This window comes from Acomys minous (assembly GCF_964271855.1).
Source record: "Acomys minous genome assembly, chromosome: 14".
Classification (NCBI taxonomy): Eukaryota; Metazoa; Chordata; class Mammalia; order Rodentia; family Muridae; genus Acomys; species Acomys minous.
The window spans coordinates 17,862,077-17,885,979 of record NC_140496.1 but is presented as its reverse complement, the minus strand read 5'-3'; the positions used below and the strand labels follow the sequence as shown (position 1 = coordinate 17,885,979).

At 44.1% G+C, this 23,903-nt stretch overlaps 1 protein-coding gene across 8 annotated transcripts in view; it reads left to right on the top strand.

Annotated features, from left to right (window-relative positions):
- The window catches only part of HYDIN (HYDIN axonemal central pair apparatus protein), a 346,689-nt gene that overhangs the window by 68,194 nt on the left and 254,592 nt on the right, over positions 1-23,903 (top strand). For all 8 annotated transcript variants that reach the window (XM_084757699.1, XM_084757700.1, XM_084757698.1 and 5 more), the window contains 2 exons: positions 7,304-7,428; positions 21,080-21,281. In XM_084757699.1, the coding sequence (XP_084613825.1) occupies positions 7,304-7,428; positions 21,080-21,281 (327 nt within the window). The remainder of the gene's footprint in view (positions 1-7,303; positions 7,429-21,079; positions 21,282-23,903) is intronic.

Here is a 23,903-nt window from a genome sequence, read left to right as displayed (position 1 = left end):
GATGGAGTTTGGTCCAGTGTTCTGCACCCTGTGGAGTACTGTAAAGTGAGGTTGTCTCTGTTCTCAAGGAACTTTCCAAAAGGCCTCGTCCTACAAACCAGATGACTTGCTTTAATCCCCGGAACCTATGTAGACATGGTTGGAGAATACTTATTCTACATAGCTGTCCTCTGGCCTCCACATGAGTACCATGACATACATGCGGAAGCATTTGTTGTGGGCATATGGATGATGGCTGAGGGGTTAGGACCGTGGCTCCAGGGGTAAAAATGTCTACTCGTCTTGCAGAGGACCCAGTTTCTATTCCCAGCGCCTGCTTTGGGTGGATCACCCCCGCCTGTAACTACAGGTCCAGGCACCTCCCTCCCTCAACACACACAGTCACACAATTTACAATAAGTCTTAGAATGGGGGTTATCAGTGGGTCTTAAGGATGATGATGACTCAGAGAAGCAGAAGATCCAAGTTGAGGCAGGAGATCACGTGTCCTCCTATGACGTCTGCTTTGTGGGCTTGTTTTCAGAAGGGCTTTCTCCCTTGAACCCTTTTCCTGCTTAGAGGATGCGTGTCTCCACAGGGTCTGCTGTTTACTTCCACTGAGTCACATCCTCCTTTAACTACGTTTCTAAGGGCTTTGACACTTCCTTCTGGCCTCTGTGCACTCATGGTCCAATACAAACTCCTACAGGCATGCACATATACATAAAAATAAAGATAGCTAAGGCTTAGTATATTGATATTTGTATATGTAAGGAAGTCCTCCAATATGGGAAAACACATATAGGCAGAATATCTTCCTGGATCGATTGCCCAATTCTTACCTTTTCCACCTATCAATTTCTTACATATTAGCTACATGTAAATACCAAGCCAAACAAAACAAAACAAACTCTTGTTCTACAGTGTAATGTTGCTTTAAAAAAAAACTAAAACATTTCTGTTTATTTAACTGTTTAACTTGAACAAATCATCATATTTTCCTAACAGTAATTCTGGGTTAAAATGAGGTATAAACTCAGTGGCCAAAGGGGAATCATGGGCATTTAAAGGTCCTGGGTCAACGTTCTCACTCTGTAGCTGAAGGTGCGAGGAAGGGTTGACCAATCAAGTTCCTTCAGGAAGTTATCACTGACGCTGTGTTAGCACACACACAGACTAGGTCAGAGCTTGTTCACATCCCTTCTGTGTGGCTTTCTTCACTGTGCTACTACTTACTGGTGGCTTTCCTAGCTTCCCGCATCATTGGATTCCACTGTGTCTGACCATGGGTCACCAGGAGGAGATTAGAGGACAGGAAGAAGGGAGCCAGGGCGTTTCTCTCCCTCTCTGTCTTCAGCTGAGCTTCTTCTCCACTGTGGTCCCAGCTGCCATCAGACTGGCCTACCATGGCTCCAGCTTCTCCTGGGCCCCATGGTGTGATAGCTCTGATTCCTCCTTCCCTTTGCTTCCAGCCAAAGGATGGGGATGTCTTCACTGCTGCGAACTGTCCCTCACTGTGTTAAGGTGGGTTTCTCGGTTTGCCAAGTCTCTCTAATCCCCACTTTGCAAATTCTGTCACTTTCCTCTTCAGGTTCTTTATGAAATCGTAGCTTCATGCCTTTCCACAAAACCGATGGTTTCCAACTACATTGCCCGTGCAGTGAACTGCCTGAAATCTTTCCAGCAACCCCCTTTCTGAATTAGCTGCAGTTGGCTTCTGTTGTTTGCAACTGAGACTTCTCAGAGAGCAGAGCCCTGCTTGGATTTGTGATTTGTTGGATCTGTGAATCAGAATCTCTGCAGAGATCCCCAATAGGTATCCTCTCTGAAAACCACTCAGGTGGTTCTGCCTCCCAGACAGAGTGATCCTGTCAGCATGATTCTTTGTTCTTTTTTTATTTGTTCACTTTACATCCTGACTATAGCCTCCTCCCTTGTTGCCTCCCAATCCCACCCTCCTTCCCTCATACCCTTCCCCTCCCTCCCTCCCTCCCCTAGTCTTCAGAAAGATGAGCCCTCCTCCCCTAACCTCTGACCTCAGGCTATCAAGTCTCATCTGGGCTGCCTGTATCCTCTTCCTCTGTGGCCTGGCAAGGCCGCCCTGCCAGGGAAGTGACCAACTTGTGGGGACCAGAGTCCATGTTAGAAGTAGTCCCTACTCTCCATATTATGGGACCCACGAGGAAACTGTGCAGCCTATCTACCACATCTGAACAGAAGGTCTAGGTCCTCACCATGTACGGTCCTTGGTTGGTGCATTAGTTTCGGCAGCACCACCAGCCCAGATTTGTTGGCTTCACTGGTCTCCCTTGTGGAGCTCCTGACCCCTCTGGGGTCTTCTATTCACCAATCTTCCATAAGATTCTCTGTGCTCCATCCCAAAATTTGGCTGTGAGTCTCTCAGCATCTGCTTGGATCTCCTGCTGGATGGAGTCTTTCAGAGGGCCCTTCCTGTTCCTTCTCTTCAACTGCTTCCAGTATCTATTTTATTTGTCCTTCTGAGGGTCCTCCTTATTATTTAGTTTCTTTAGGCCTGTGTATTGTAGTGTGGTTATCTTGTAATATTTGACTAATACCACTTATAAGTGAGTATATACTATGTGTGTCTTTCTGGGTCTGGGTTGCCTCACTCAGGATGATTGTTTCTAGTTACATCTACTTGCCTGCAAATGTCAAGACTTCCTTCTTTTTAAATAGCTGAGTAGTATTCCATTGTGTAAATGTACCAGTTTCTTTATCTATTCTTTGGTTGAGGGACATCTAGGTTGTTTCCAGATTCTGGCTATTACAAATAAATCTGCTATGAACATAGTTGAGCAAGTGTCCTTGTTGTATGGTGGAGCATCTTTTGGGTATATGCCCAGGAGTGGAATAACTGGGTCTTGAGGTAGAACTATTTCTTATTTTCTGAGAAAGTGCCAAATTGATTTCCAAAGTGGTTGTACAAGTTTGCACTCCCTCCAACAATGGAGGAGCGTTCCCCTTTTTCCACACCCTAGCCTGCATGTGCTATCACTTGAGTTTTTTTATTTTAGCCATTCTGATAGGTATAAGATAGAATCTCAGTTGTTTTGATTTGCATTTCCCTGATGGCTAAGGACACTGAACATTTCTTTAAGCATTTCTCAGTCATTCTACATTCCTCTGTTGATAATTCTGTTTAGTTCTGAGCCCCATTTCTTAATTAGATTACTTGTCTTGATGGTGTTTGATTTTTTGAGTTCTTTATATATTTTGGAAATTAACCTTCAGTCAGATGTAGGGTTGGTGAAGATCTTTGCCCAGTCTGTAGACTGTCATTTTGTTCTCTTGACATTGTCCTTTGCCTTACAGAAGCTTTTCAGTTTCATGAGGTCCCATTTATTAATTGTTGAAATGCCATGGTACTAGCCTAGAAACAGACAGGTGGATCAGTGGAGCCAAATCAAAGACGCAGAAATTAACCTACACACCTATGGACGCTTGATTTTTGACAAAGAGGCCAAAATTATACAATGGAAAAAAAGATAGCATCTTCAACAAATGGTGCTGGTCTAACTGGATGTCTACTTGTAGAAAAATACAAACAGACCCTTATTTATCACCCTGCACAAAACTAAAGTCCAAGTGGATAAAAGATCTTGACGTATAAGCAGACACAGTAAATCTGTTAGAAGAAAAAGTGGGGGTGAGCCTCGAGCTCTTTGGCACAGGAGACACCCGCACAGTCCTCAATAGATACAGTAGAGGTAAGGAGTGACAGGCGGGGACTATCAGGTCAAAAGCCTCCTTGTTTGGTCTGGGCGCTTTTAGCTTTAGGATTTAATGAGAAACAATATCTCATTGGGATTCTGGTAAAAACAGATCTTGCTTTTGCTCTCATCTAAACGACGATTTAACTCATAAGACAATTAGGTTTATATAGACGATAAGAAGAAACCTTTCTTCGCGCATCTGTGGGCTTCTCGGGTGCAAGACTCCTATCTGACTCTTTCATCTGTGTGTGCTCAGCATCTAGCAAATGTCTAGAATAAATAAGTGCTCAATAAATGTTTATAGGATGCCATCCCAACAATATATCACACAGGCAAAGCTGCAATTGTAAACCTCCACAATAACTTAAACTAAAAATACATGTTCCAAAGACTATAAAACGGGAGTAATGGTTCCTGCACTAATTCAAGGAGCTGCTGTGTGCTATAAAATATGCAGAGAGCACAGACAATTGCCAGTCAGCATTACTACAGATTTGACCTAGAACTCCAGCAGGTCACACAATGGCTTTGGCTATTAAAGGGGGATTAATCCTGGGGAGTGGGTGGCGGAGGATTGAGAAGCAACTTAAAGATCTAAGGCTCCAGTTCAGCCATATGAGAAAGCATACTGACATGACTGTTTAACACACCAAGACCAGACTCAAGGTTTGTCGGAAGACCAAGTTCCTTCCATAATGAAGAGTTTGAGATTAATGAGGGTGTCATATCAAAACCAAACAGTTTAATAGACAGAGGCCGCCTTGGACCCTGGAGGGTCACAGCTCTTCAGTTCTTTATAAGAGTGCTTGCTGACATTCGCTATTGTGCAGGCAGCTCAGCCCGAAGGCCTGAAGTAAAATGAAGTGCAAAATCAAATTACAGCCAGTGATTAAGCCCCAGCACCTCACGCACTCTGCCCAATTAACATCTGATTTATCGAGAGAGCTCGGGCAGCTCCAGGAGGCCACGGTGATCCCAGGTGACTCTTCTCACAGCTGAAGAAGTTTAGTGTAACCTAAAACTAACAATTAGCATGCAGGGAAAGTATCCATTACTGCTCTGTAGAACTCGGACTCCCTAGAGACCCGGTGTCACCTTCTGCTTAGGAGATCAGCTGAAATTCTGTGATAAGATCACCTCCAATCCATTTCAAAATGTTCTTTGGCTACCGAGGTATATCTGAGAGGAAACTGAACAGGCTGTAAAAAAAAAAAAAGATAGCATCATGTAAAGAGGCAAAGAAAGGAGAAGCCACTGTCATGTTATTCTTAAAGGCAGGAACCTGGGCCCCATCCCCTGTGGTCAGTGTCTTACTGAACCAGAAGGGAGGAATGGACCTCGGCCTGGAAGACTCATGGCCTTCCACAAGCAAGGACTGCTTGGCTCCTGAGCATTTACTCCTTTCCCATTCCAAGACGCCATAAAAATTAACAAACAATGGCAAGTGTTCTGTTGGCCTTTGTGATTTGACGGTGGGCTGGGGGTGTGGCTCAGCTCAGAGTGCTAGCCTAGCATGTGCACAGCCCTGAGTTTGACGCCCACAAGATTTGATTGTAATCCCATACCTCTTCTGTGCGGTCCTGTGGTTTAGAGGTTTGGGGTGTGGAGAACAGCCCCATGAGAGTGCACATCCCCAGCTGGGTCCTTTCTCCTGGTCCTTCCTGCTTCTTCCTGCAGTTTACCTCGCATCAGAATTCAAATTCACTTTCTTGGCTGCTTCTCTCAATGGGTAAGAACCCTTCAGAGGAGAGGAGGAATCCGAAACTTTCAGGAGTAGTACTCAACAGGCAGACCAACCAGGCTGCTCCACAGATGCAGCATTCCCTGCAAGCGGTGACTTTGAATCTGAGCTGTGGTCCATGATAGCCAACACAGTATCACAGGAGGGAAGCGCTGGATTTTCAGATAGTCCCAGGCTGTCTACGCAGGAGGCACAGTCCGCTTGGACAGAGCAGGAGCAGTGCTTGGGGGGACTTTGTGGGTAAAGAGACCAAAGCCTCCAACCTACCCCATCCCTGTTGACTGGGGGGTGTGACAAGCGTATATAGGAGGCTAGACCCATAGGAATGTGTATAGACCCATAGGAAGGTGCATGTGTGTGTGACTTTGAATGCTAAGGGTTTGAACTTTATTGCACAGATCACAAGGCCCAGTGATGATGTTTGAGCAGGGGACTAATAAGTTATAAGTTGTGATGCGTGTGTGCACGAGTGTGTGTGTGTGTGTGTGTGTGTGTGTGTGTGTGTGAAAGGGCAGTGATAAAAGCTTGAATTAACTACACAGCTGATTCCTCCTCCAGCATCACTGGAATGCAGGTAAAGATAAAATAACAATAACCGTAAATATTTGTATCACATGATACCCTATGGGCCAGACATTATTCCAACCACTCACCTGTACTGGCCCCTTTACCCCACACTGTAACCTTATGAGGCAGGTGCTGTTCTGACCCATTTTTCTAGATGAGAAAACTAATTTAAATTACTTGTCCAAGGTCACGGTTTGAGCTCGTTCAGCCATCGCCAGAGATCAGTTTAGAAGCAAACAACTCCAGGGTTTCCTACAGTGGTGCCAGCGGCTCCCTGGAGAGCGGGTATCATGGGGACCAGAAAAGGAGAAAGGCAGATGGAAGAGCAAGGAATTGAAAAAGAGATCCAAACGGGGGGGGGGGGCGCAGGTGGGCAGCAGAGAAAGTGAGCAGACATCACCAGAGGCCACAGAGGTCCTAGCAAATATCTCAGGCCCCACCTAACGTGACCCTTGTGTCTGCTCTGTACCCTCATGGCAGAAAGCTTAGGTCCCCTGAAACTGAGTTCATTATCTACAGACAGATAAGATTTAAGGGATGATGATGCTAAACGCTGTTATCATAGGAGCACGTACTCAGAAACAGCTTAGCCAGCCAGCTACACTGCCCACCACATTACTTTGAAAAACTAGCCATTTAAAGATGTGAAATAGACCGTGAAAATAATTAAACGGGCTGGATTTTCTGTTTAGAAGGAAGAGCCCTATGAGTTAGTTGTTCAAGGTGCTTTGTAATCAGGCCCAGCTTACTGTTCCCTTCCCGGACCGTGAAGTGAAGCTATCTCCCTCTGCTCAAATGAACCTCCGCGCCCCACCACACCTGGGTCTCCAATTCTATTTTCAAGATGCAGAACTTTCTCCATTTACCTTAGTCTTCTAACTGCTTTTTTTTTTCTTTCTTTTTTTTTGGTCCCTCTTCCATCTGCGCATGCCCAGGAAGCTGACCTCTGAGGTGGGGATCAGTAGGCCTTTTGCAATCTCAGAGTCCTGAGGGCAGGCTTTATCCAGTTTATTCCCGTCAAGTACACCCACGAATAAAAAAAAAATTTATGAAAGACAAGAAGACAAACAGGAACCTGACTTCAGCTGCTCAGCCTCTCGCCTTGCTGATCTATTACTGTTACGTTAACTCCTTCTTTCCCATCCAGGGGAACATCATCCTGCACCGTCGGACCGGGAAGTTGGATGTGGGCACTCTGAAGATCTAGAGCTCCAGTCTCCTCTCCTCATGCCAAGCTAGTCAGAAATAACGCTCTGACAGTGCCTCTCCATATGCTTTGCAGGCCTTTCTCGATAGAGCCAACGGATGGGATTCTTAACGTGGGGGAGTCCATGCAGCTGGAAGTTGACTTTGAGCCACAGAGTGTGGGGAATCACAAGGAAAAACTCATCGTGACTTACGATACCGGTATGCTTTGTTGTTTTGCTTATTCTGTTTGTTTGTTTTAGCTTCAGTTCTTCATACTAAGAAGGGGGAAATGGTAAAAACAAGGGCACTGAGATGCGTTATGGCGTCATGAGCTAAAGTTAAGATCTGAAAAGTAAAGGGCCAAAATATGAATGTTTCCAACAGAGTCGATGCCAAATCTCATAGAATTCCCATATGGAAAGCCTGAGGAATTCAGGCCTCAGGAGGGAACCAGAAATCACACTGATGAGTGGAGGGTGTTTATGTGTTTGTGGGAACTTGAAGGCAGTGCCCACCCATGTGCTTTCCATTTGACGTGTGGCTGCATCTGCCTGATTTCTTTTAAATATATGTAAATCCCAGTTCAAAATATTCTTCTATGTGCCCACTATTTTAGACCCAGTGTCCTTAATTCTTGAATCAAGCAAGTGCTGCCATTAAGATCTCACATAAATTCTGGACTGTATATGTTGCCACAAACATCTTTTTTTTTATTTTTATTTTTTATTTTTTTGATGGCCATACCCCATGGAAATCACATACTGGTTTTTTTTTGTTTTTGTTTTTGTTTTTTTAACTTGCAGCCACATGGACTGCTGTCTTTTAAAATACGTGGATAGCACTGTAGAGTGAAAATAGAAGTACACAGCCATGATATCTAGGTCACAGGTCAGAGTTGCTGGCTTTTGTACATTTGTCTTAGAACAAGATGCCCTTTCCTTACCGACCACAGTTAAGTGGTTCTGGCTCCACCTGGGCCAGCATCACACTTCCACACAGCCAGTGGCATGGCGGCATGGCTCACCTGTTTCTGTCTGCAGTCATTCCCTGGCCTGCCAGCTAGACAGCCCTAAGTTTGACGTAGCTTAAACAAAAGAGGAATCTTCTGACCTACATAAGTAAAAACACTTCTCCCAGCTCAAGAGGACGCCACTTCCCAAAGCATCTGGGCCATTTTACAGGAAGTCCAACAGCAAAGGCTGAGAGTTCCAGCTGCTTCCATTGTTACATGCAATGCCACTGTGTTCACTTTAGATCCACTGGGAGTGTGAATGGTTTCAATTTCCCCTTCTCTAATGTATGACACGAGGCATCTTTCCATGTATAACTGGCCGTTCCTATATCTTTTCCGCTTGTTTAAATGTTTTGCTTGTTTACTTCTCTTTTATTGTATTAGTTACTTGTCAGAAAGATGTTTTTCTCATAGTCTATAGCCTGCCTTTCATTTCTTCAATGGCCATACTTGGTGAGCAATTATTTTTAATTTTAGTAAAATCTGTTACCATTTTGTTTTTCTTTTTCCTTTTCTTTTTCTTTTTTTTTTTTGTGTGTGTTTGTTTGTTTGTTTGTTTGTTTTTTGAGACAGGGTTTCTCTGTGTAGCCTTGGCTGTTCTGGGCTCCATTTGTTAGACCAAGCTGGCCTTGAACGCACCGAGATCCGTCTGGTTCTGCCTCCTAGAGTGCTGGGATTAAAGGCGTGCGTCACCATGCCCGGCTTTTTTTTTTTTTTTTAAGACAAATTTTTGTTTCAACCTTGCTTAGAGGTCAGCTTTTGCTACTCTGTGATTGTGAATATATTTCATGTTTATGTCTATAAGCAATATAGTTTTAGCTCCTATGCTTCAGCTAAAGGTCCATCTTTGACTTAATTGCGTGTGAGAGACCAGGCGTCACTTCCGTTTTTCATCAGTTCCCTTACTTCTCGTTACCTTGTCCCTGCCCACTGTTCATTAGTGGACACTCCACTCCGTGGGTTCCTGTGATTTTCCCTCTCGGGTGGATGTTGACTCTCTATCGAATGTCTTCATCAACATTATCAAAGATTTCCTGATTGTTGTTCTTCTAACGTGACCATTGGTTGAAAATGCTGCTTCCTGGTATGAATACAAAGTTTAAATATTGATAAATCACCGGGACAGATTTGCTAATATTTTGTTTGAAAGAGGGGTAGTCAAATTTGTGAGAGAGAAAAAAATCCTTTAATGTTCTTTTTATGTAGTAGCTACCTCAGGTTTTGATCTGATGAACCTAATTAGTCTTTTTTTTTTTTGAAAGCTGCCTGTGGTGGCACATGCCTTTAATCCCAGCACTTTGGGGAGGCAGAGGCAGGTGGATTTCTGTTACAGAACAGCCAAGGCTAGAGAAACCCTGTCTTGAAAACAAAAACAAAAAACAAGTCGAGTGTTACTAGGAATTATTATCTTCTTTTATTCTTTGGGAAAACCCTTTTTAAAGAGTTGTGTTGATACTTCCCTAAATGGTTAAGAATTTCTTTGTTCAAGCCAAGCTTTTGTTTTTCAAAAGAGATGCCGGCTTTTAATTACTGATTTGTTTTCCTTAAACCGATTTTAAGGACCATTTTGTCATATAATTTAAAATCTTAAATTTCAAGCACAGGGCTGTTCAGAGCAGCCACTCATGGTGTTTGCGACACTGGCAGCCCCACTGGCACCCCTCCTCTGTCCTTAGGTAGGACTTCTATTGTTGTGGCTTTGTCAATTTTATTCACTTACTCAGAGGGCCAGCTTTTAGCTAATTTCCTTTATTGTTCACATTTTCCAAACCTTATTTATTTTTCTTCTTTACTATTTCCCCAGGCTTTACTTCTTGTGGTTGTTGTCAGTCATAGGGGGAGTGCTTAGACACTGACTTTTAATGTTTTATAATATGTACATTTCAGACAAAATCTTTTATCTAAATCTGGCTTTATCTTCAGCACATATATTTTCATATGCTTTATTCTCCTTAAAACTAAAGGATTTAAAATTTTCCATTTTTATTTTTTTTGGACCAAAAAATTATTTAGCAAAGCATTGAATAATAGTCAAACTCTTGGGATTTTTATAGCTAGTGGTTTGTTTATTGGTTTATTTTGAATTTGGTTTTAATTCTACTGGTGACAGAAAATGAATTTGATATAATTTTAGACCTGGAAATAAGTTGAGACTAACATTATGGCCCAGGATATGTTCAAGCTTGGTAAATGGTCCCTGTGCTTTGAGAAGGTTATGTGTCCCATAAATGACAATTAGGCCAAGTTTACTAATAATCACATCATTTGGCTACAGCTCTACTAACTTCTTATCCTTTATGGACAGATGGTGAATGTTATTAAAATTCACAAATGTAATTATGGATTTAACATTTCAATTTTTGCATTATCAACTTTCAGTTTAGCATTTTGAAACTATAATATTGGTATGTGCACATGTAGTATTAATGTAACTTCCTGTTGAATTAACCATTTTAGCATTATGAAGTACCTTAGTGTTAGTCAGAGCTCTGACCTTCCAATGTACTTGGTCTGACATTTGTGCATTTAGGAATGCTTACTTTTGATTAATGTGGACATTCAATACTCTTTTATCCTTTCACTTTCAACATTTCCATGTCTTCTTATTTAAAGTTTGACATTTAAAAGGACCAATCCCTGGGTGGATATTTTTAATTGACTCTGAAGATTGTTATTTTATTGTCATTATTTTATTCTATTATTAAGTTGTTCCATTTAGTCCATTTATGCCAAGTGAGATTTTTGGCTCCTGGCATACTTGGGTTGAAGTCACTGACAGCTGTTATTATGAATGCAATGGGAAAATGATGAACTGAACTTTAACCACAGTCTCCCTATTATTAGCAGTTGGTGTCAATGACAAGTGACACTCAGAAATGAACGCCTATATACTGAGCCAACGATATGTTTTCCCCTTTGATGTTCACATCTTTGTAAGATAACATTTTTGGTTTTGTCAGTCATAAAACCAATGTAACAACAACAAAAAGTACCCTAAAAATTACCTTTGGGTCATTATATACAAGATTTTAAGGCAGAAGTTTGAGAAGGAATGACCTGTGCTTTTGTCCTTACGAAATTATTAGGTATTTTTGGGTTTTTTTACTTATTTGAAAACACTGCTTATTTCATTTTAACTCATCTTTGTGATATGTTCATGTATTTAAATATATCTATCATAAAATACTATAATTAGAAATATAATTTGTAAGTAAATATGTCTTAACGTGTTGCAGTATAATTTAGAAAAGTTGTTAGATTTTTAGATTAGTCACTTTAGATTATTCACATGATAAGGTCAAAGCTTGAAAGTCCCAGTCTACCCCAGTCCTATTCTACCCTAGTCCCAGTCTATCCCAGTCACAACCTACCCCGTCACAGTCTATCCCAGTCACAACCTACCCCGTCACAGTCTACCCCAGTCACAGTCTACCCCAGTCACAGTCTACCCCAGTCACAGTCTACCCCAGTCACAGTCTACCCCAGTCACAGTCTATGCCTTTCACAGTCTGCCCCAGTCACAGTCTATCCCAGTCACAACCGAATCCAGTCACAACCTAGTTCAACCATAGTCTATTCCAGGCACAGTCTATCCCAGTCACTGTCTAATCCACTCAGTCTAACTTGCTCATAGTCTAACCCAGTCACAACTTTACCTAGTCACAGCCTAATTGAATCACAATCTTATCCAGTCACAGCCTAACTCTGTCACAATCTATCCCAGTCACAGTCTAATTCAGTCATAATCTAACCCAGTCACAGTCTATCCAGTCACAACCTTATCTAGTCACAGTCTACCCCAGTCACTATCTAATCCAGGCACAGGCTAATCCAGTCAGGATTTCAAGAGTGGCTTCTAGAAGGTCATGGATCCATCTAATAAGAACTCAGATGTAGACTGCGCCCCTGAGAACTTCCCTTTACACCTACGGATTTCTCCCTAACCTCTCTTATTAATATACAAACACTTTACTCTTTCATTTGCTGCCTTTGCAATGCAATCCACTCTCACAGAGGACCTGAGTTCCAGTTTTCCAATTGTAGAAGTATTTGAAATGACACCCGTGCTTAGACTGATATTCCTGCACTAAAGGAAAGGCAGGTTGAACCACAATGAGTGTTTTGTGTGTTGAAACTTAGCTAGTCTTGGCAAAGTTAACGTCCATGCCCTGAGGTGCTTCTGCCAACTGAATACTTTTCTGAAGACTGGAGACAGTATTCATTGCATAAGATGAATTGTCGATAAAAGCATGCTTTCATCTTTATTGTAGCTTATCAATGTCCAGAACCTTCCATTAGGGCAAAGCAGGGATGATTGCCTAAACACATGAATCATGGGGCCCTTTAAGGCAGCCGCTCTCATTGTCTTCCCCTGTCACCGAATAAGCCTGACTGAGCTCTCTGCAGCTGCTCCAAGTGTGGCTTGATTTCGGGAAAGCCATTTAATGTAGGCTATTGATGACTGTCCTTTATGCTTCCTCAAACAATGTCCTAGGAGAGCGATCACTGATTTCTCCTCAGCAGGAAGCACTCAATCATGTTCCTTTTTTCTTTATTTTTTAAAAAAAGATTTATTTATTTATTTATTTATTATGTATACAGCGCTCTGCCTGCATGTACATCTGCAGACAGAGGAGGACATCAGATCACATTATAGATGGTTGTGAGCCACCGTGTGGTTGCTGGGAATTGAACTCATGACCTCTCGAAGAGCAGACAGTGCTCTTAACCGCTGAGCCATCACTCCAGCCCCCTCAGTCATGTTTCTAACAGTTGTGTTCTTCGCCTGGAGGTGCTCTTGGTGAATCACAGCTCCATTTCTTCATTTTTTGATGTCAAGGGTTTGAACCGGTACCTTGCTTCTCCAGTACATAGTATTTGCTCACGTTTTCCTGAACCAGAATTTACTCCTTCTGCCTTCCTCCCTCTTTGTCTTCGGAGTATTAATGTATAGTAAAATTAAGTGTGTGTAGGCAGCTGGTTTTTCTCAGGTATAATTAAGTTACCTTTAACTGTCTGCTCACTCCACAGAAGAAATTACATGTAGAACTTTTCAAAGTTATATTGATGAGAACAAAATGAAACAAGCAGCATGTGGTGGCTTCTGCCACCCGGGAGGCACACAGGAGCATAGTGTGTGTCTAGGTTCCATCTTAAGTCCTAAACCAGGAAGGCTGTGGTAAAAGCAAAATAACACGCAGTAGTGTCCTTGCATGTCTGACAAGCCCTCTGCTGCTGCAGCCAGCCACGACCTCTGGCGTTTCCAAGATGGCCCCCGAGCCTTCAGGGGAGGACTGCTGAATAGATTGTCTTTAAACCTTAGGTCTTCGCCGTCTCTTATTCTCTGCATGATCAGTGGCCAGTTGCGGTTCTCTGGGTTACTCAGCAACTCCAGCTGAGGAGCTATTGGCATTGATGGCTGCTGGGGGCCAGAGAAGACAGTCCCTTTTGTGTTTTTTTTTTGTTTTGTTTTGTTTTATCTTGTTTTTTACGGATGCAGCCTCCAAGAGGCTACTCATGCTCCAGTATGTAGAGGAATTTTAACGCAGCAACATGGCTACCCTGGCAAGGGATCACATCCAAAGTCCCAGGTCTGTATGATCCACCTGGAATACAGACACACCTTTAGTAGACACCTGTAATCCCAAGCAATGGCACCTAATTGAAGGACAGACAAAGTGAGAAAGATTTGGCAGAATGAGTCAGAGACAGGCTATGCCCAACTCTCGGGAGAACAGAACGGCAAGAGAGGCTACTTAAGAGCACTGAGGGAGAGAGAGAGACGGGGGGGGGCTGTTGAGTTTGGTGTGGGTCAGTTGAATAAAGTTGAGTTCATGCAATTCTGTTCAGTACCATTCAGTTCATGCAGTTGGTGCAGTTCTGTCCCTGGAGTTCAGAGGCAGTTTTTCCAAGCAAAGGAATTCAGTCAGAAACTGGAGAAGCCAACTTGAATCAGTCAGTTTAGAGAGGATTTTGAGCTAGAACAGCTGAGTTAAACCAGCCAATCAAAGTTCATAAAAAGCTAGAAAGGTGAGTTTATTCTGCAGTAAGTCTTAGAGTCTGAAAACAGTCTAGGCCTAGGTTAGCAGACAAAAGCTGAAAGCTGAAGCCTTCAAGGTCCTGACGGCTTGCAGAAGATTAGATTGTATGGAGGCTAGAAGCTTCCAGGTTTAGGCCTATGGCCTATTGGATATTTAGACAGAAACACTCTGGGCTCAGCCCAAGCCACGTATTTGTAAAGCCTGGGTAGAGCTCTCATCTCATCCCCTCCTCTGAGGAAATAAAAACAACACTTACAGCAGTAGATGCTTTACATCCATGTATATATGGCAGCACTAAGAGGACTTGGTGGGCTTTTAAAACATGAGCACAGGAAGTTGGAGGGAAAAGTGGTAGGGGAGGAAACAGGAGGAAGGGAATATACATGTACAAAAGTCTCAGCTTTATGTCAACAAAACTGAGATGTAGAAACAGCACATGACTCTTGCAGGACAAACCTATAGCTCTGCTGCTTAAGTCCTGAAACTTTCAGGTGAGTGTTGAGAAACTTTATGTACTCTAAGGGATCCTAGAGACTAGTGTAAAGAAGTATTTAAAAAAAAAAAAAGATGTTCATCAATAGCCCGTATTAAATGGCCTTCCTGAGAGCAGTACTCACAAAACAACTTCATTTTACATTAAAAAAAAAAAAGACATTTTACTGAACATTTGGTTACTTGGATGAGCCAGAGAAATTAAGAACCAATGCCTGGTGAGGTTGTTGTCATCTTAGAGGTGACACTCACCACTGGCAGAGTGAGGGAACGGAGCTGTGGGCTTACTCAGCATTTTTAGAGTGTTATATCTCTTATTACAGAGGAGATATTTCAGCCTAGGAGCCAGACGGTGGTAGGTAGGCTTCCCTCCCCCCAAGCAAGATGATGGGTTATTATTCGATACACTAGCACATCGAATAAGCATAATGCTAATTCTTCACAGGGCAGCTCACCAGCCATTTGTATGTTTTATTTCGGCATACTTTCTAAACCTACAGAGGATTTCCTTTTTATTTATCTCCATAAAATATAATAAAGGAACACTAAAGAATAGCATAGTGAGCAATTGAGTGAGTGTGATACACTTGGCAAGTGGCACACCTAAATAATATCTGCCCTATGGGTCTGCTCAAACTTGTCTGCATGAATTTTTCCTTCCATTGTATGGCTATCATAATTATCATACATCATTATAATTAGAATGCTTAAAAACACAGGTGTAAATAAAGCAAATATTTTAACATGGCTGAAGAGTCAAGGATAAGCTTTTTCAGACCCAATTTTCCTTTCTCTGTGCCTTATTGTATGGTTTAGAATTGGAATCTTTGGCTGTTGGCAGTGAGTTACAGGGAAGATTCTTACATCCTTAGGTGTTAGGACTTGAAGGGACCTTAGAGGACTTCATCCTGGGGATAGAGGGACCCGAAGCCTTATGTGTGCTAGACACACAAAGCCTGCCCCTGAGCTGTAACTCCAGCCTAGAAGGCATTTCTTTTTATTTCTGAGATTATAATGTAATTATATCATTCCCCACTTCCCTTTCCTCCCTCCACACCCTCTTGTATCTCTCTTCCTCCATTTCAGATTCATTGCCTTTCCCCCTTTAATTGTTGTTACATGTCTCTCTCTCTCTCTCTCTCTCTCTCTCTCTCTCTCTCTCTCTCTCTCTCTCTCTCTCTCTCTCTCTGTGTGTGTGTGTGTGTGTGTATGTGTGTATATGAATATGCATTCCTAAATATAACCTGCTCAGTCAGTATATTACTTGTATGTGTGTTTTCAGGGTTGGCCATTTGGTACTGGAGAACCAATCAGTAGGCCCTTCCCTGGGGAAGACTCTTTCTCCCACTCTGAGCATTCCTTCGTTGCCTGTAGTTCTTTGTGTAGGGTTGTGGCCTCATGGTCTCATCCCTGTCCACCTTACACCCCTGTCCACCAAACACCCCTGTCCACCTTACACCCCTGTCCACCTTACACCCCTGTCCACCTTACACTCCTGTCCACCTTACACCCCTGTCCACCTTACACTCCTGTCCACCTTACACCCCTGTCCACCTCACACCCCTGTCCACCTTACACCCCTGTCTGCCTTACACCCCTGTCCACCTTACACCCCTGTCTGCCTTACACCCCTGTCCACCTTACACCCCTGTCCGCCTTACACCCCTGTCCGCCTTACACCCCTGTCTGCCTTACACCCCTGTCCACCTTACACCCCTGTCTGCCTTACACCCCTGTCTGCCTTACACCCCTGTCCGCCTTACACCCCTGTCCACCTTACACCCCTGTCTGCCTTACACCCCTGTCTGCCTTACACCCCTGTCCGCCTTACACCCCTGTCCGCCTTATACCCCTGTCTGCCTTACACCCCTGTCCGCCTTACACCCCTGTCCACCTCACACCCCTGTCCGCCTTACACCCCTGTCCGCCTTACACCCCTGTCCGCCTTACACCCCCGTCCACCTTACACCCCTGTCCACCTTACACCCCTGTCCACCTCACACCCCTGTCCACCTTACACCCCTGTCCACCTTACACCCCTGTCCACCTCACACCCCTGTCCACCTCACACCCCTGTCCACCTCACACCCCTGTCCACCTTACACCCCTGTCCACCTTACACTCCTGTCCACCTTACATTCCTGTCCACCTTACACCCCTGTCCACCTCACACCCCTGTCCACCTCACACCCCTGTCCACCTCACACCCCTGTCCGCCTTACACCCCTGTCCACCTTATACCCCTGTCCACCTCACACCCCTGTCCACCTCACACCCCTGTCCACCTCACACCCCTGTCCACCTTACATTCCTGTCCACCTTACACCCTGTCCACCTTACACCCTGTCCACCTTACACCCCTGTCCACCTCACACCCCTGTCCACCTCACACCCCTGTCCGCCTTACACCCCTGTCCACCTTACATTCCTGTCCACCTTACACCCCTGTCCACCTTACACCCCTGTCCACCTTACACCCCTGTCCACCTCACACCCCTGTCCGCCTTACACCCCTGTCCACCTTACATTCCTGTCCGCCTTACACCCCTGTCCACCTTACACCCCTGTCCACCTCACACCCCTGTCCACCTCACACCCCTGTCCGCCTTACACCCCTGTCCACCTTACACCCCTGTCCACCTTACACCCCTGTCCACCTTAGCATGTCTGTATTGTCCTAGTTCACTTTCTCGTTGGGCAGTCATACTGGTGAGGCTTTATGGGTGCAGCTTCTGACATTGCTAGGACACACAGTCTCACAGCAAAGTCCTTGGTCCTCTGGCTTTTACAGCCTTTCTGCCCCCTCTTCCATCATGTTCCCTGGACCTTAGGTATGGAAGCTGTTTTATAAATGCCTCTACTGGGCTTGGACTCCTGACTTTTCATTGGTCATGGCTTTATGTAAATGGGTTCCATCTCATGCAAAAAGAAGTTTCCTTGATGAAGAGTGAGGACTGCACATATCTGTGGGTACAAAGACAAATATTTGGAATATAGTTAGGGATTATGCTGGCTTCATAAAGTGGCAGATATAGGTTCTCTTTCAAGATCCCGTGGCTTTACTAGTCCTGGGTAGTTGACTAGGTTACCAGCACCAGGTATGGTTTCTCTATTGCTGAGTAACCCCTATGTCTAATTAGGGAGCTGTTGGTCACCATGAATGTGCACACACCTCTACTTTTCCATGAGGGTTATCATGTCACGCTGGTCACTGGTGTGGTTCTGGATGTCCTAGCTGGGTAGGAGGCTGTTTGCTTCCCTCCTTTGGAAACTGGCATGGAGCCTTCTGGTACCATGAAAGTTAGTCCTCAGGGAGAAGGCATTCCCATCATGTTCCAGCTCAGGGGCTCCTGGCCCTTGCATCTGAAGCACATGGTGTCTTCAACAATAGGGACTTGCCTTTTACTTCCGGGGGCAGCCAAGGGTAATAACAGTAGTCTGTAATGGTTTGTAATCTCTTGGACAGCCCTGATCAATAAGTCAAGAGAGGACTTCTCATGCCTGGTGTTGGGGTTTTGTTAATTTGTCTTTGTCTCCCGGGGTGGAGGGGGGCATTATCAGCCCAGATGAGACAATTTCATTTAAACTATGTATGCATATTTATACAGAGACTTATATATATATATATGCATGTAATATTTATTTATTTATTTTAGATAGCTAATTTTAGATAGATATTTTAGATAGATAAAACATCATGATCCCCAGATGCTGCTGGCATTTGGGAAAGGCTATAGAACTATTAGGAGCCTCCCTAGGGGAAGGGGACCACCAGGGGCAGGTCTTGGGGTTTTATGACCCAGCGTCACCTCCTTTGGGGTCTCTGACTCCTGGCTGTGGATGCAATGTGACCAGTGGTTTCTAATCCTGCCTCTATGCGTCTCCACCATTTGGACCATATCCCCCTCCAAACTACAAGGAAACCCTTTCTCACTTCAGTTCTGTCCTGTCAGGTATTTAGTCATAGTGACAAGAAAAATAGCTCACAGAGCTGGCGAGCTCCGGTTGCTCCCTTTCAGCTTCCTAAGCAGAGAGTGCTGATGGGGGGGGGGGGTTTGACTGAGCAGTATGCATGTGACAGAGGTGAATTTGACTCTGCTGTGACCAAGATGTGAGAAGCATTCACTCTTCTCCATCACCGTGTTCCCTTGAGACTCCATGGCCCCCCTCATGTATCTTACGTCCTACATCCACATCACCCCCTGTCTCCAAGTTCTGAAGCCACAGTAGGGAATGTGTTGTGTACACAGCCAGCTTCACATTTAGTTTTGGAAAATTAGTTTTGTTTTTTTTTCATGTTTGGCTTTGCGTGAGGGATAGTGGTAAACCTGGCAAAATGTAATGAGACCTTCCACAAAATTTACTTATCCTGGGACATAATAAATGGATTCTGGCTAACCTGCACTGCAACACTCAACCCCGGAAGCTGAACCAGAGTAGGAGCAGGGAGCCCAAGCTAACATTAGGCCCACAAGTGTGCCACCACTTCCATCCTGTGCCTCTTAGATAGCTGGGCTGTGGAGGACCCTTTGAAAGGTTATCTTTAGGCAAATGCATGTAAAAAAAAACAAGTAGTCTAACAGTTTGGGGACAAAAGATGAGCTATTGCTCCCCCTACCCCCTCTCCACCCCCCCCATCCACCTCCCCACCCCACCCCTACACCCACCACCGTGTCTTAGTTACTTTTCTATGGCTGTGATGAGACACCATGACCAAGGCTATAATTTCAGAGGGTGAGTCCTTGGGCATCACAGCAGGGAGCAGGGTGGTAGGTAGGCAAGTGGGGGTGGGGGGATGGGGGGGATGCTGGAGTAGCAGCGAGACCTTACATCTTGAGACACAAGCATGAGGCAGAGAGAGAGCTAACTGGAAATGGTGTGGACTTTTGAAACTTCAAAGCCCACTTCCAGTAACACACCTCCTCCAACAAGGCCACACCTCCTAATCCTTCTCAAAAAAAAACGAGGAACTAGGGGCCGTTCTTACTCAAAGCAACACATTCCATTCCCAGGCCCCTGTAGGCTTGTGGCTATATCATAAAGCAAAATACAAGTAATATCACTTCAAAAATCCCCGTAGTCTTTCACAATCTCAACACAGTTTAATACCCCAAAGTCTCTTCTGAGACTCAAAGCAATCTCTTAATTATAGCCCCCTGTAAAATCAATAAGCAAATCGATACTTGTAATATACATTGGCTTGGTTACCCTTTGTCATTCCAAAGGGGGGAATGGGGCATCTCAGCATTGTTTCATCTGCTGGGTGGAGCCTCTCAGAGAACAGCTGTGCTAGGCTCCCGTCTACAGGCAACTAGACCATAGATTGTGCTGGAATTAAAGACGAGGCGGGTGTTTATAATTCTGAAAGGCATGGTCCTCCTGGCCAGGCTGTACACCTGAAAAATATTCACGAAGAAGAAACTCCTTAGAGGACCTTCCTTAACAATTTATATTTTGTGTGATTTATATTTTCCCCAAATGGCCAAAGAAGATAGTTTAATTGCCTGTAATTTCAACCAAGAGCAATAATTACATTTTCTGATCATATCTGACTCTGTACTGATGGACTTGCAGAGAATAAACTATGTAATGTTTGCTCTACATTCCCTAACTTAATCTTAGTACTTAATTATTTATTGGTTTTTCTTTTTTTTAATTTTTTTATTAATTTATTTGTATTACATCTCAATTGTTAGCCCTTCCCCTGTTTCCTCCCATTCTTCCCTCCCTCCCACTTCCCCCCTTCTCCCCTCCCCTATGTCTGTGATTGAGGGAGACCTCCTCCCCCTATATATGCTCTTAGGATATCGAGTCTTCTCTTGGTAACTTGCTATCCCTCCCAGGGTTTCTCAGTGTAGCTTTGGGCATCTGGGGCTCACTTTGTAGACCAGGCTGGCCTTGAACTCACAGAGATCCACCTGCCTCTGCCTCTCGAGTGCTGGGATTAAAGGCGTGCACCACCATGCCCAGCTTTTGTTGTTGTTGTTGTTGTTGTTGTTGTTGTTGTTGTTGTTGTTGTTGTTTTTAAGGCCAGAAGTATCATTCTAGAATTAGTCTTTTATGTCTGTGGACACACATGTATGTATGTGTCTGTGCAAGCCACGGATCAGTGTCAGGTGTCATCCTCGGTCCACCTTAGTTTTTTGAGCCCAGGTCTCACTTTTGGCTACATTGGTTGGCCAATGAGCACTGAGGAACCCGTTTGTCTCCTCCCAGCACCAGAGTTCTGAGAAACTGAGCTCGGGTCTTTATGCTTTATCAAGTGAGCCATCTTCCCCATCCTAGAATACACCTTAAAGTGTGTTTCTGCCTTGTGAATTCCTAGGTGAGATGGTCTTCGTGTGTCTCTACGGAACTGCCATAGATGTGAACATAAGACTAGACAAGAACTCATTGACCATGGAGAAAACCTACATCTCTCTGTCCAATCAGCGGACCATAACCATTCACAATCGCACTAATATCATCGCCCATTTCCAGTGGAAGATATTTGCTACCCAAGAAGAGGAGGACAAAGAAAAACACAGGTTTGTCACAGAAGCCACCTCTGTGCAGCAATGCAAGGATACAGTGGGGTGAGGGGTGGGAAGTGATGGGGTTTTTTGTTTTGTTTTGTTTTTTATAGCAACTTCTTTTTTTAATTAATTCATTCATATTACATCTCAATAGTTATCCCATCCCTTGTATCCTCCCATTCCCCCTCCCTCCCGCTTTCCCCCTACTCCCCTCCCGTGTGACTGTGACTGAGGGGGACCTCCTCCCCCTGTGTATGTATAGCAACTTCTTAAGCACCACAAACAATGGCCAATCTTGACACACTGACTCCAGTGTGGGGTGCCCTTTGGGAGCTTTGTAATATCCAGTGCTGTAGATGTTCAGTGAAACTTAACCTGGTTATAGTGTAGCAATAACTAAAGATTTAACCAATTAAAAAATGTGATGGTCTTTGCTGTTTTTAAAACACTAACCTGTATGTGTGTGTTCCTTTTCATAGCCCTGACCAAATTTATTAGCTCTTACAATGAGTCCCAAAAACAATGTTTTGGGATGGCATCAATGTTGGTTTTTTTCTTTGTGTGTGTGTGTGTGTGTGTGTGTGTGTGTGTGTGTGTGCGCGTGTATGACAAAGCTGTTTCCAGAAAATAGAAGAGTGAGGGAAATGAAGGATTTAAATGTAATGATTTTTATATTATTGGTTTCCACAACACTGCCCAGTCTCTCTGGACCATGTAATTTAATAATGATTTTTTAGTGGGATCTTTAATAGTTTGCTTTTTAAAAAATGATACTTCAGATAGCAACAGAGACTAGAAAGATATAAAATCAGCTGGCCTCTAGCTCCCCGCCTCATGGTTACATTCTGGATGTTTCTTTTTGTCGGACCCCATCCTTGCTGTGCTTTCACTGTCTTCTCTCCGACCTCTCTGGATTAACACTTCTGCTGCTCTCATTGCAATTCACCTCAGCTTCTGCCTCCCCATTTCCAGGAAGATTAGCCCTGGGAAGCTTTAAGGCTCTGCTTAAAACCAAGTTAGTGCGGAATAAAAATAATAGTCTCAGGACCCTGGAGAACAGACAGAAGTCCCTTAGCGCACTGTCACTAATGAACCAGAAAGACCCAGGACAATGACTGGGCACAACGGGCAGAAGTTCGGTCGTCTAGGCGATGAGCTTCCATCACAGGATCACCCCTGTGCAGAGAAAAGTGTTTTCTTCCTACAAACCTCCCTAGACCGCATGGTTTAGAAATACCAATGATTATGTGCTTTTACATAACCACATGGAACATTATAATGAAGTCTACTCATGTCTACAGTGAATAAATGCTAATAAAAATGGGGGAAAGTCTTCAAAGGAAATGCAGCATTTAAACAGGCAGAGGGAGCAGCGTTCCCCTTGCTCCCTTTGCCCCAACTCCGCAGCTGACGGAGTAGGGACTGGCACGGCCAAGCACAGTTAAAGCTAGAGTCAGAGCTGCGTGCCATGGTAGAGCCGTGTGTGTATGTATTTATGGATGGATGTATATGATATATACATGTGTATTTATTGTTTCCTTGGCTGATAGGGTGTCTTTTTTTTGTTTTGAGACAAGACTTCATGTATCCCAGGCTAGCCTCAAACTCACTATGTAGTCAAGGATGATTTAGAATTCCTACCCCTCCTGCCTCTTACCTCCTCATAGCAGGGTTTGCAAGTATATGCTGCCTGGCCTGGTTTTATCAAGTACTGGGGATTCAACTTAGGACTTTGTATTTGCTAGATAGGCACTCTACCAACTGTGAGCTATCTCCATGGCTCTCTCTCTCTCTCTCTCTCTCTCTCTCTCTCTCTCTCTCTCTCTCTGTGTGTGTGTGTGTGTGTGTGTGTGTGTGTGTGTGTCCATGAATATGCAGAACCAGAGGTTGATCCAGTTTGGCTGGACTGGCCAGCATTCTCCAGAGGTTCTCCTCTTTCCACATGCCCAGGACTGGGGCTATCGACACGCATCCTATGCCTAGTTTTTTACGTGGGTTCTAGGGCAGTGGACTGTAGACCTCATGTTCGCATGGCAAGCACTCTATCAACCGAGCCACCTTCCCATCCCCAGCCCACTTTTTCTCTGTGTGTATATTGTATAAAATAAGTTTTCTTATGACATTTGCTTTCCAGACACGTATATAGTGAACCTGGGTCATTTTCAGCCTCCGTTGCTCTCCTGTTTTCCTGCCTTTTCTTTTCAGCATCCCACTAGTTGCCATTTTAGTTTCATATCCCTTTGCGTGGCTTCCACATGTGAGAGAAGATGCACAGCATTTGTGTTTGTGAGGTGTCATATTTCACTCAGCATGATGAAGTCCAGTTCCGTCTGTATCCCTGCAAATGCTGCGATTGCATTCTTTTTTATTTTTATGGCTGAATGAGGCTCTCTCTCTCTCTCTCTCTCTCTCTCTCTCTCTCATATATATATGAGGTACATATAACACCTGCACAAAGTACAATGTGTTGTCGGTCCACATTATTTCTAGGTATGTGGCCAGAAGCATCAGCCAGCTCTCCACAGCTGCACGTCACAGTTATCCCAGCCCTGGTCACAGTGTCATCCAGGGCCATGCCAAGCTTCTAAATAGCCGACTAGAAAAGTGGCTTTAGATCTCTAACTAGGATTAGCT